Consider the following 13,115-nt stretch of genomic DNA (forward strand, 5'->3'; position numbering starts at 1 on the left):
ATCTGCCATATCTAATGTCATAGATCAGCTGAATATAATCACTGACAATAAAACAGCCTAATCAATTAAATAAAAATAGATTATTTCAGTGTAGCAGTACTTTCTGACTGATGATAAATTATACTAGAAAACTGCTGATTTTTCAGTAGAAGTAGAGAGAGAAAAACAGTTTTCCTTCCTTAAACTGGTTCTGCCCATTTCAGAAAGGCATATGTGGGTTGAAGAGAACTGGTGGAGAATATAGGTTTTAATTATCCAAACAAAAGGGGATATATTAGAATAGCTGTTAAAACTCCTTGCTAAAGCAAAGCCAATGCTGACGCCTGTTCTGCAAGTTTCCCCTTTAAATGTTTTTCACTACCCCAGCATCTTAAGCAAAGAACTAATGTGGATTGTCCTAAAGCAATGCTACATCAAGAATATTGTGCCCAAATAAAATAGCAGCCAAACACACCAGCCTTGTTCTGTAGAACATTGCTTTCCCTGTGGTTTATAATCAAGTCAATGTAGCAGAGTTCATTGAGGCCCACAAATGGGTGTGGCTTGTCTACAAGCAAACACTTTGCAGAAAGCTTTCTCACATCTGAAATTATCTATGCATGTCTTTGTTGGTGAGTTTGTAATTCTCATTGTAGAGTATGTGTGTGAGCAACTTTTGACCCCAGGGAAGTATGCAGTCCTTGGCTATACAAATTGTTACTTTCCATTGTTCGTTTTCTAGCATGGATTGTTCTTTTCTTATTGCCATTAGCATCCTTGTCCCATCTGCCTCCTGATCCCTCACTCATCTGTGAATAAGATCAGAGTTTTAACTAATGGTTAAAACAACAACAGTATTTTTCATTGATTCACAGGTAGAGACAGAGATAGCACTTAGACATAAATACCGTTTCATAGTACTTTACAGCCCTCTCTACGTGGTTTACAGAGTCAGCCTATTGCCACCAATAATCTGGGTCCTCATTTTACCTCAGAAGGATGGAAAGCTGAGTCAACCTTGAGCTGGTTAGACTCGAACTGCCAAACTGGTGGCAGTCAGCAGTCAACAGAATTAGTCTAAAATACTGTATCCTAACCACTGCACCTCTCACTGCCCTTAAAATAAAATGGGATTGTGTATAACAAAAGAGAAAAGGGGTTATGTGAACAGACATACTGTATCTGCATGTGTGGGATTCCAGCCTGATAATGTATTGAAGCAAAAAAGGTAGTCTATTGTAATGTACACTTCATATCCTGGCCCCCTTACCTCCATGGGGATGCATATAGTTTTACATTGATCTTCTCTTAGATCAGTATTTCTCAAGCTTGGCAACTTTAAGTTGTGAGGACTTACTGACTAGGAAATTCTGGGAATTGGTCCACATATCCTAAAGTTGCCAAGTTTCAGAAACACTGACTCCAGTAGATAAAGATAGCTTGGAATAATGTTGTATCTGCTGATGTTTACATCTGAAATTGTAAAATTACCTTTTTAACCACAACATTGTTATTATATGATTCCCAACAGGCTTGGAAGTGGGTCTTGGGCCCTGTGATATTGCACATCTGTGAAAGAATGATTAGATTATGGAGATTTCAGCAAGAGGTTGTTGTTACAAAGGTGTGTGTTTATGCTATTTACTATATTCATGAATATTTTGTTACCTTCATATTATTGTTGTTTTTGACTGTAAAGAACTATGGATCCTGAAATATGATATAGCTAGATGTTTACACATTTAAGTCCTGTTACTTTGCAAAATGCAACTCACTCATATTCATAGCTGATTAGAGTTAACTCTAGCAGCTGATAAGAACAAGTAATATTTTAAAACATTGAATATGTGTGTGCAGGCACAGGGATCAGTCATATTCAGTGGTGAAATTCAATTTTTTTTTACTGCCAGTTCTATGGGTGTGGTTTGGTGGGCGTGACAGGGGAAAGATATTGCAAATTTTCCATTCTCTCCCCTGGGGTCAACCAGAGGTACTATTTGCCAGTTTTCTGAACTACTCAAAATTTCTGCTACCGGTTCTCCAGAACCTGTCAGAACCTTCTAAATTTCACCCCTGGTCATATTCCCTCATGAGATTGACAGAGACATTTCTTTTATTTCAAATGAATTGTTTCATTCATATAACCATGCTTGCAGATCATTAATAGTATTCTGCCCATTGATAGGTGTCGTTCAGATTATAGTTAAGCTAAATGTTCCCCATAATGAAATCCTAGATGAAATCTACTAGATCAGTGTTTCTCAACCTTGGTAACTTTAAGAGGTGCGGATTTCAACTCCCAAAATTCCCCAGTGAGTCCACACCTCTTAAGATTACCAAGGCTGAGAAACACTGTACTAGATGAAATCCATTGATTCTTGCAATAGTGCTTCCTATGATAAAAGAGTTGGTTTATCAAACCTGGCCTGGAGAAATCCAAATGCCCACTGCCAATGAACAGAATAACTAAAATGTGGGAAATGTTTAGAATATTCTGGATGTCTTTCTTCTAATAATTGTCTGAATTCAGGTAATTCCAATCTGGTGGCCCCATTAAATAAAGATAAGGGCAGGAATACTTTTGTACCAACAGAATATTTTCTACTTCTTTCTCTCAGTAATCAGATTCATCCGTGCTTTCCATGTTATGATTATTATTTATAAAGTACAATACAAAATATGAAGAAATGTTCTTGGTAAACAAAGTTGGAGATCAAAAGAAGTAGCCTAATGACCATCCTTCCAGTCCTATGATCCTTCACCAGCTTATCGGCCTCTTCCTGTAATCCCTGCTATTGAACAGAATAATTAAAATATGCTGGTTGCCATTTTGCTTAGGTGGTGTCTCATGCCTCTGGGGTCTTAGAGCTTCAGTTGAAGAAGCGTGGCTTTAAAATGGAGCCTGGGCAGTACATCTTCCTCCAGTGCCCTGCAATCTCCCAGCTGGAGTGGCATCCTTTCACCCTCACCTCAGCTCCTGAAGATGACTTCTTTAGTGTGCACATACGATCAGTTGGGAACTGGACAGAAGCCATTTTCAGGACCTTTGGAGCCCACGAAGAAACATATAAGGAACCCTGGAAACTGCCAAGGTATGGAAATACTTTGCAATGTAACTGTCTTGGCTGTTCATTTTTGATTATCTAAAGAAGCCAAGCTCATATGCTAGCTGCAAATGTAGCCATATCTACTATCTTACTAGTAGGAAAAATAGATAATAGAAGACTATTGAAATGGCAGTACGTAAAAAAGACTCCATATGTCATTTTACCTGAATCTGATTCAGCCCAAAGTAAGCATCTTGAAGTATCACATTTTTCAAGGGGAAGCATTAAGAATTTGCTTAAGGCTGCATACCCCAAGCCTCCCTGTGGATCAGATTTTATTAATCTCTAAACTTCTTCTTTTCACCCTTCTACCTCATTTTCTTATTGAATCAGTCACTTCCACAGCACTCTGAAAGAAAGAGGAAATATGTCTGGTTTTAAAAAAAAAAACCATCCCAGAAACCACAAATTCTCTAAGATTTACTCCAAAGCTCATTATTATGTTGAGTGGGGAGGGAGAGATTTTATCTGAAAATAATATTTATCCCAATATGCAATGTCCTAATATTAAAACTATGCCGCTCTGCATTGTCTATTATTCTATGGCAATAGAATTTCTACTTTTGCCACAACACTGTTTCTCTTTCCTAACTGTTATGAACTTGTACCCACAATTTTGAGAGAACCTTGGGGGTGGGTGAAATTTGGATAAATAGATTGTTAAAATATTCAAGACTGGGAGAGACATGGGAACAAGGTCAGTCATTAAATAGGCATAGCAACAAGGTCAACCAATGAGAACTTAAACATGTCTATGCAGAGAATTGAAACAGAAACTAAAGCAGTCTGCTGCTCTGAGAAGTAAACTAGCAGTCTATCTGGGCTTGTCTACTGATATGAAACTAACTGCTTGTGTTTGCCTGTAACTCTCCTGCCTTGTGTTTACTTGGAAGAACCACCCGTTGGTATTGTACATTTATTCATCTATTCTTATGTATATAAAGAAGTTAATGAATCCAATTGAATCAGTTATCTGTGTGCTTCTGGATTTGAATTTATGCAACAAACACTGACATAAATCTCCTTTGGATCCTGAAGCAGCATTATCTGGAAATGTATCAGATGCCTGTTTTCATAAAATTGCTTTTAGCTTCCATGAAAGGGGTGCCTGTTTGCATGAAAAAGCCCCAAGTCCAAGTCCACATATCCCCTTTTCAAAGCCTTGGTGAGAAGAGTTTTGGAGATACCTGACTAAATTCTTAGAGAAATACAAGACAGGTTAGCTAATATTACCGTAATTGATGAATCTGCCTTTTAATCCCAGATTTGCTTCAGGTAGGATCCAAAGGAATTAAGTCCAAATCCGGTTAATTCGTGTCACATCAGTGATATTATTTTTAATCCACTGAATTGGGGATTCAGTCTCCTAAATATAGGAAGTCTCATTTAAAGGCTGTCTTGTTTAGAGATAGTTTACAAGTGCAATAGGGATGAAAAAGTAACTTTATGGCCAATCTTCACATTTACGACCTTCACAGGTCAGTAAAGCAAAGGAAAGCTGTAGTAAGATCTCAAGCATAGTCACAGTTGCACTTAGCAGCCACTATGCTTAACAATCAAGTTGCTAGTGCCATGTGTGGCTGCTAAACAAGGACTACCTATATCTTGTGAAAAAGCAATATAGCTGATGATTAAAAAGTGGCTTAGTGAAGAAACAATGGATTGTATTTACTGCAGCTCCCTTTTTAGCATTTCTTTTCTCTTACTTTCATGCTTTCAGATATGAGGTCTGAAGAAAAGCTACAGTCATGTTCTCTTGATCACAAATGCATTTGTCCATATGAGCACAATTTTAACTCCTTTTACAGACATCTTGAAGAGATTGACAGAGTAGAGGCAAGCTATTGTTTCTCTCTCCTCCTGGATCCGAGTGCCATTATCACGTTGGATGGCCTTCACATTAGACAGAGTGGGACAGCCTTCTTGGGTGACAGCTACAACAACACTCCACTGCACCTACAACATAAAAACCAAAGTGGTGGTACAGATAGTCCTCAATTTATAACCACAATTGAGTCTGATCCCAAACTCATTTTGCCGCATTTTTTTAACCTTTCTTGTCAAATTTGTTAAATGAATCACTGTCGTGGTTAAATTAGTGATGTTGTTAGGTGAATCTGGCTTCTCCCTTGAGTTTACTTGTCGGAAGGTCACAAAAGGTGATCACATGACCCCGGGACACTGCAAATGTCATAAACACATGCTAGTTGCCAATTGTCTGAATTTTGATCATATAACCATGGAAATGCTGCAACGGTCATAAGTCAACTTGCTTTGAAAGTTGTGGGAGCTTCATCACTTGAGACTTTCAAGAAGAAATTGGACTACCATTTGTCAGAAATGGTGTAGGATCTCCTTGCAGCATTGAACTTCAAACAGTTACTAAACAAATGGTTGTAAGTCAACAATTTATAGTCTATCTGTAGTCTAAAAGCAACGCAAAGGAAATGTTGAAAGTTACTATTTTGTAAGTATTAGTTGGGATGTCATTGCAGACTTGCTGTAGATGGGCCCTTGGGAGCTGCAGTCACTGATGTCTTTCAGTATCCGATTAGTGTGTGCATTGCGGCAGGAATAGGAGTCACTCCTTTTGCTTCCATTCTGAAATCTATTTGGTATAAGAACTGTAATCAAAATGCACAACTCAGAGTGGAAAAGGTAAGTCATATTATGGTTATGGATTTCATCTATCTTATTTCATCACTGTTAAACTTTTTGCAAGTAAACTAATTTAGTCAAAAGCTTGCTCCACTTAGTCTTACCTAGTGACACATCCTGTAAAAAGTTGAGCTTAACTACTGGTGATTACATCAACATGACTCACTGTTTTATTGACAACAGTACAGAATTTTTTTTGAGAGTGATTATATTGACTTCTTACTGGGATTACCAGGTAGCATCTTATCCAAATTCTAACCAGGATGTTATTGTTGTTGTTGTTGTTGTTGTTGTTGTTGTTGTTGTTGTTGTTGAGATCAGCTAGATTCTGCTATTCTTCTTCAGCTATTTGCTGATGTCTGGGGTCATAACATCCTGGAACTAGTAAAGAAGTAGAATTATTTCAGTGTTGCCTTTGCAAGCCCTATCTATTGCAACTAATTCATATCCTTTGTCACCAAGATTTCCATGAATTGTGCCCAAATACCATAATGTCAGGTTTAATATGACAGAAGATAGAAAAATATATTCCCCATTGACATTGTGAATAATTATTTCAATTGTATGTACTGTTATACAGATCAAATTTAGCTTTTGTCCTTACTCCATCCTTTAGTGTACAGTATTTGTCTACTTTGATAACTGTGGCCCCTGACCAGAATCAGCTTTAGAAAATGTATGTATGTATATGTGTGTGTGTGTGTGTGTATATGTATGTATGTGTGTGTGTGTGTGTATATGTATGTGTGTATATATATATATATGTATGTATGTATGTATGTATGTATGTATGTATGTATATATATATATATATATATATATATATATATATATATATATATATATATATATATATATATATATATATATATATATATATATATATATATATATATATATATATATATATATATTGTATTTGTGCTGATAAATAAATAAAGGGAGACTAGTATAGATCTATTTCAAGCTATTTAGCTCTCATCAGCTAGCCATACCCTTACTGGGATTTGAACCTGGGCTATATTACATACTAGGCAGACTTCTTAGCCATTAGGCCACAGGATCTTATCCGTTATCAGCGAAGCCAGGGTGAAAGGTATCTATTAGATTTTTTTACAACCCCCGGTATGCCCAAATATGGGAGGAAGATAACTACTTCCATTCTCTGTCCTTTGGCTCGTCACAAGAGACCATCCAGGCAGAAACCCAATATTTTTACTGTTGCCTTTTTGTTACATTTTTGTTGTATTTGTGCTGATAAATAAAGGGAGACTAGTATAGATCTATTTCAAGCTATTTAGCTCTCATCAGCTAGCCATACCCTTACTGGGCTTTGAACCTGGGCTATATTACATACTAGGCAGACTTCCTAGCCATTAGGCCACAGGCTTTTATCTGTTATCAGCGAAGCAGCCTTACAGGACTGTAAGAATTACTATTGAGCCAATTTTATTTAAAGATTAAAGGTACTGGCCTAGAAACTGGGAGGTTGAGTGCCTTATCTTATATTTGAAGCCATTGGATGACTTTGGGCCAGTCATTTTTTCAGATTTAGGAATAAATCAATGGTAAGCAAGAGAAATATTGCCAAGAAAATTGTATGGACCTATCCATCCAATCCCCAGGAATCCTGACTGATTCAAAGATCATCATCATCATCATCATCATCATCATCATCATCATCATCATCATCATCATCATCCTGAAATCATAGATGAAATGGGCTCTGCATAACCTAAAAATACTTTTCTTATTATATTATATACCCAAGACTTGATAAACACTTCAACACGTCTGCATCCCCTTACACTGTCAAATTACGAATAGCCATTTAAGATGAACTCTTAAGAGCATCCTTAAGCATGATGTTCAAGGTATCAATTGAAAACATACACAAATGACTGCTGGAGTACATTATTAAACAATAGAGCTCTGCACTGTCAGGGCTGGCTAGAAAATCAAGTATACATTTTAAACCTGAGCACACTAGCAGGCTATAAGATTAGCCACTTATCTCCAAATAAATAATTTAAGACCCATATAGGATGCCCAGTGAAAGCTTGCACTTGGTTGAATTGTTTTACTTTCCCTTGACAGGTTTATTTCTATTGGATTTGCCGAGATCCATCTGCCTTTGAGTGGTTTGCTGATCTCCTATGCTTGCTGGAAGCACAAATGGCTAAGAAAAGGAAAGCCTATTTTCTGAGCTATCACATATTTCTTACCGACTGGGATGAAAGTCAGGTATAAATGAAATCTTCTGGGACTGAGTTACTGCATCTTATTTTTCTAGGACTGCAGCCTAAGGAACATAATCAAATGAAGGCTTAATCGCATCAAGCATGGCTTTCTTAAAATGAATCATACTTACATTTGTCTTTTGAAAGACACTGTTCCCAGCGCAGTGTCACAGAGTCCCAGCTATGCCAAAGCAAATGTCAAAGCTGGGTTTAATGCCAAAGTTCTCAGTAACTGCGGGAGTATCCAGATCTGTGATTGCTCTCCAAAGCCCTTTTCTTCCCATCTCATCTATCATTCTCCTCTCCGTTCCTCTCTGTCCCGAGGCTCAGCTAGCTACCAATTCACTCAATCTGCTGATATCACTGAACTTTTCTTTATGGTGCTAGAGTACCGGTGTCACGGCTTGTACTTCAGTTCCTACATGCTATTTGGGGGGATTGATAGATGAGACCAAATGAAATAAATGTCAGCCCAGTTGCTGGAGAACAAGGAAAGACCCAGAGCTGCCTTTAAAGAAACCTAAGCATGAGTTTGGACAGATTCACCTCAAATGCCTATTCCATCAGTCAATGGCACTTCATTGACTGGAGAACCTCTGGGCCCTCATACTTAATTATCATAATGTTGGATCATGTTTTAACATTTACATGGATTAAGCTGTGCCTCTAACGAAAAAGGATAGAAACAGACTTTTCTGGTCATTCTTTGCTCCAAGAGCCTTCCATTCAAAGAATCCTCTAACAGTTGGAAGATCCTGCTGACTAGCTTGAATAGCAATAGCACTGTTTCATAGTGCTCTCTGAGAGGTTTACAGAGTCAGCATATTGCACCCAACAATCTGGGTCATCATTTTACTGACCTCAGAAGGATGGAAGGCTGAGTCAACCTTGAACCTGGTGAGATTCGATCTGCCAAACTGCTGGCAGCCGATGATCAGCAGAAGTAGCCTGCAGTATTGCATTCTAACTACTGTGCCACTGCAGCTCAGTGAGAGATGGGAAACAGAATCACTGGAAGTTGACAGAATGAACCCAAACTTCAGAGACTCTCTCTCCCTATCATCCCTCTATATCTTTCAGTTGGTTCCTTCTGTTCTCTGAGCAGTCTTTGGAAAATCTGGACAGAAATTGAAGGTGATTTTTCAAGAGGCAACTAGACTTTCTTGTTGTTTTTTTCTTGAAGATATTTCGATTCTCATTCAAGAAGCTTCTTCAGCCCTGAAAGGATAGTGGGGAATGGAAGGATTTCCACTATCCTGTCAGAGATGAAGAAGCCTCTTGGATGAGAAGTGAAACGTCTTCAAGAAAAAAAACAAGAAAGTTCAGTTGCCTCCTGAAAAAGTAACTTTGGGACAACCATGACCTGAATGACTGAGAATCTCTACAGGCAAATTGAAGAGTGGGAAATACATAATATTTTCCCATTATATCTATATATTCATTTGTCCAGTAGTAATATTCTCTTTCTTCTTAATTCTAACATAATGACTTTTTGATCCACTGCAATATAGGCTACGCACATTGCCTTGCATTACGAGAAAAAAGTGGATGTAATTACTGGCTTGAGACAGAAAACTTTCTATGGGAGACCAAACTGGGACACTGAATTCAAACAAATAGCAGAAAAGCATCCTGGGTAAGGCATGTTAGCAACTACTAATGATATCACCATGCTATGTTTTACTCAGTGTACAAAGCTAGGAAGGAAACTTGTTCTTTGGTATATTTAAGTTGGATATTTATACTAAAAGCATATTTATGTGTTATAATGCTTTCAAGGAAGAAATCTTGGGTAGGCAATGCCATCAAATCTAATCTTTGGACATGAAAATCTAATGTTTAGAAGTAGTTCAGCTTCTTGGCATTTATCCAGCTATAATTGAAAGCCCCAATCCAATTATTGTACAACACAAAGGACAAAGTAACATTAATTTTCATTGAAAATGGATATTAAAAAGATAAACAGTGAGGTCTTTTTTCTTAGAATGTCAAGGATGTGTTTGTTCCCCAATCTCATTGGTTGTAGATGTAAGGACAATGCTATTATGTTATTAGTTCATCTCAGCTTGAAAGGTCTAAGTTGAATACCAGAGAATTAGGACGGGTGGGTGTTGGTTTTTTGGGCTAGAAAGTCTTAGAACAGATTCTTTGTTCCCAGAGAGTTCTGAAGCAATCACTACAACTGCTAACTTCAGAAAAGAGGGAAAAATAGTTCTGATTACTTATCAGACCCCAATATTTAATTATTGGTTGATCAGAAACTAAAATCAATGCCATGGAAAGGAAGAAAGAATCGGGCTATTTTTAAGATATGCAAACGAAGAAATTTTTTTTAGTGCAAACCTAGTCTGATTGCTTGGAAGTAAACCCCATTAATTTCAGCAAACATATTATCTAATATCTGTAACTAGGCTTTCAGATTCTTTAAAATAGTATATAACACGTACAATTTTATAGATGGAAATTATAATTAAACAATATAATCTAGTCAATATTTAATCCAAGAATTGCTAAATAGATATTTATGCAGGACAGAAAAATTCTGAAAATTATCTATGATAAAAGGGGAAGATACTAAACTGGCAGGAATAGCCTAGATGATAGGCTCAAGATCCAGATGGATCTTGACAGACTTGAACACTGGGTCCTATCTAACAAAATGAAATTCAATGCAGAGATAAGTAAAGTCTTAAACTTAGGCAAGAAAAACCAAAAGTACACATATAGACTAGGTAAAACCAGGATTAATAGCAGTAACTGTGAGAGGGATCTTGGAGTCTTAAAGGATAACCAATTAAATATAACAGTGTGCTGCGGAAGCCAAAAAAAAAGGCAATTCAATCCTAAATTGCATTAACAGAGGGACAAAATCAAGATCAAGTGAGGTACTAATACCACTCTATAAAGCCTTTGTAATACCACACCTAGAGTACTGCATCAAGTTTTGGTCTCTACACTATAAAAAGATGGTGAGATTCTAGAAAGAGTGCAGAGAAGAACAATCAAGATGATTAGGGACTGGAGACTAAAGCATATGAAGAACAGTTGCATGAACCAGGCATGACTAGTCTAGTGAAGAGAAGGATCACAGGAGACATGATAGCAGTGTTCCAATATTTGAGGGGCTGCCACAGAGAGGAAGGAGTCAAGCTATTTTCCAGAGCACCTGAAGGCCACGCAAGGAATAATGAATGGAAACTGAACAAGAAGAGATTCAACCTGGAAATAAGGAGAAATTTTCTGACAGTAAGAATAATCAACCAATGAAACAGCTTGCCTTCAGAAGTTGTGGGAATTTCATCACTGGAAGCTTTCAAGAAGAGATTGGACTGCCAACTGTTAGAAATTGTGTAGGGTCTGCTTGAGCAAGGGGATTGGACTAGATGATCTACAAGGTCCTTCCAACTCTGTTAATCTGTATCTATATCAGATGATATGCCAAATTTTGTGAAATATACAATAACATTTATAAATGTGTAATATTCATAAATGTCTTAATGATTGTCATCAAAGTTGCAGTTGTCACATTATCCCTATCACGTGATCACAATTTGAGAGCTTGGCATGCAGCATATATTTATCATAGTGAGAATGTCAGGTGGACACATAAATCACCATTACAACCTTCATAGTCAGCTTCCAGTGAGCATGTCAGAATCAATGGGCAAGCCAGTAGGAAATTGTAAGTCACAGTCATGTGATGTCATGCTTAATGACCGATGGTAGTTCACTTCATGACTGCAGCTGGAATTGATGTCATAAATCAGTGTAGTCATGTGGCATTTCACTTAACGACCCCATTGCTTAGTGATTCGGTTGCTGGTCCAAACTGCAGGGAGGATTAGCTGTATTTCTAATATTTCTAATTAGCCTAACAAGGGATTGACTGTAGAATAAAACAGACATCACATACTCTGTACTCTGTAACTTCCAAATTAGCTTATATACCTATTTCAAAGCTTGATCAATACATGTGGACTATACCTTTACCATAGGTGTAGCCAATAACAAAATTATGAAATTCTCTTTTCAAGAAAGCTTGACAGGCACAAGATTATTCTTCCTAACTAACATTTAAATACCTTTAAAGGCAAAGTCCTGAAAGCAATTAACATCAACTAAATACACTTAGAATTTAAAAAGAAAAAAAGAATTAAAAACAATCATTCTAATTAAAAATAATTTCAATCCTAACAACTGAGATGCTTAAAAACCTAGCTTGGAGCATACTATCAACCAAACAGAAATTAAACTAGGCAAATCCTTTAAATGTTGATAAATATGTGATGTTTCTCCCCTGTTTCCCTTCTGGGCAGGATTTCTACAAATTTGGGATCACTGCAAAAAATGTCCTGTAATAGATGTTGATGGTTGACCAATAGTCAAGACAGTAAATCTAAAAGCTACAATGTCAGGTGTCACAACACCATCATGATTTCCATAATAATATCATGATGCATTCTGTAGGCAGTGATATTCTCCAGGGATGGGAAGACATGGAAGCTTTTTTTTTTTACAAGAAACTCATTGCTGGTAGGTTTTTAAATGTTGCCTCTTTTATATTTTACTGACACAAAGACATTCCTGTACCATTTCAGTCATATTATTGTGATCCCTCTCAAATCTCTGGCTTCAAACACATACGTATGTATAGTTTTTCTATTCAAATAAAGAGTTCTTCACCATAATTTGTGAATCTTCATTTTCATTGCAGCAACCGCATTGGGGTATTCTTTTGTGGATCTAAAACTCTTTCTCGGAATCTTCAAAAGATGTGCAGCCGGTATTCATCCACTGATCCAAGAGGCATTCAATTTTATTATAACAAGGAAAGTTTCTAGAACTTATTTTTAAAATGATAGCTGGCAACTGCATGCTTGAAGCAATGGAACTACATAATTTTGAAACTAGTGTTTGTTATCTAGTAAAGGAACTTATATCACTATTACTACAAAGGCAGATACTTTAAAATATCTTAAATTCTTAAATGTTATACTCTATTCGGTTATAGGCTGCATGCTTTATTATTTCCTGTAAATCATTAATAAGTGTCCTATGGGAATAGAGTGTAGTATAAATTTTAAAAAAATAAAATAATGCAGAAACATAGACATCAAGACTAAGTTTTCTG

General features: G+C 36.9%; 1 protein-coding gene across 2 annotated transcripts in view; it reads left to right on the forward strand.

Moving 5' to 3' along the window:
- Positions 1 to 12,825, forward strand: part of NOX3 (NADPH oxidase 3) — a 31,058-nt gene extending 18,233 nt beyond the window's left edge. For both annotated transcript variants that reach the window (XM_087719134.1, XM_087719135.1), the window contains exons 8-13: positions 1,511 to 1,603; positions 2,818 to 3,071; positions 5,582 to 5,744; positions 7,842 to 7,988; positions 9,496 to 9,620; positions 12,699 to 12,825. In XM_087719134.1, the coding sequence (XP_087575260.1) occupies positions 1,511 to 1,603; positions 2,818 to 3,071; positions 5,582 to 5,744; positions 7,842 to 7,988; positions 9,496 to 9,620; positions 12,699 to 12,825 (909 nt within the window). The remainder of the gene's footprint in view (positions 1 to 1,510; positions 1,604 to 2,817; positions 3,072 to 5,581; positions 5,745 to 7,841; positions 7,989 to 9,495; positions 9,621 to 12,698) is intronic.
- Positions 12,826 to 13,115: the final 290 nt, after the last annotated feature.

Source organism: Thamnophis sirtalis, unplaced genomic scaffold (assembly GCF_051295495.1).
Source record: "Thamnophis sirtalis isolate CommonGarterSnake01/CBP01778 unplaced genomic scaffold, rThaSir2_p1.2 scaffold_6, whole genome shotgun sequence".
Taxonomy (NCBI): Eukaryota; Metazoa; Chordata; class Lepidosauria; order Squamata; family Natricidae; genus Thamnophis; species Thamnophis sirtalis.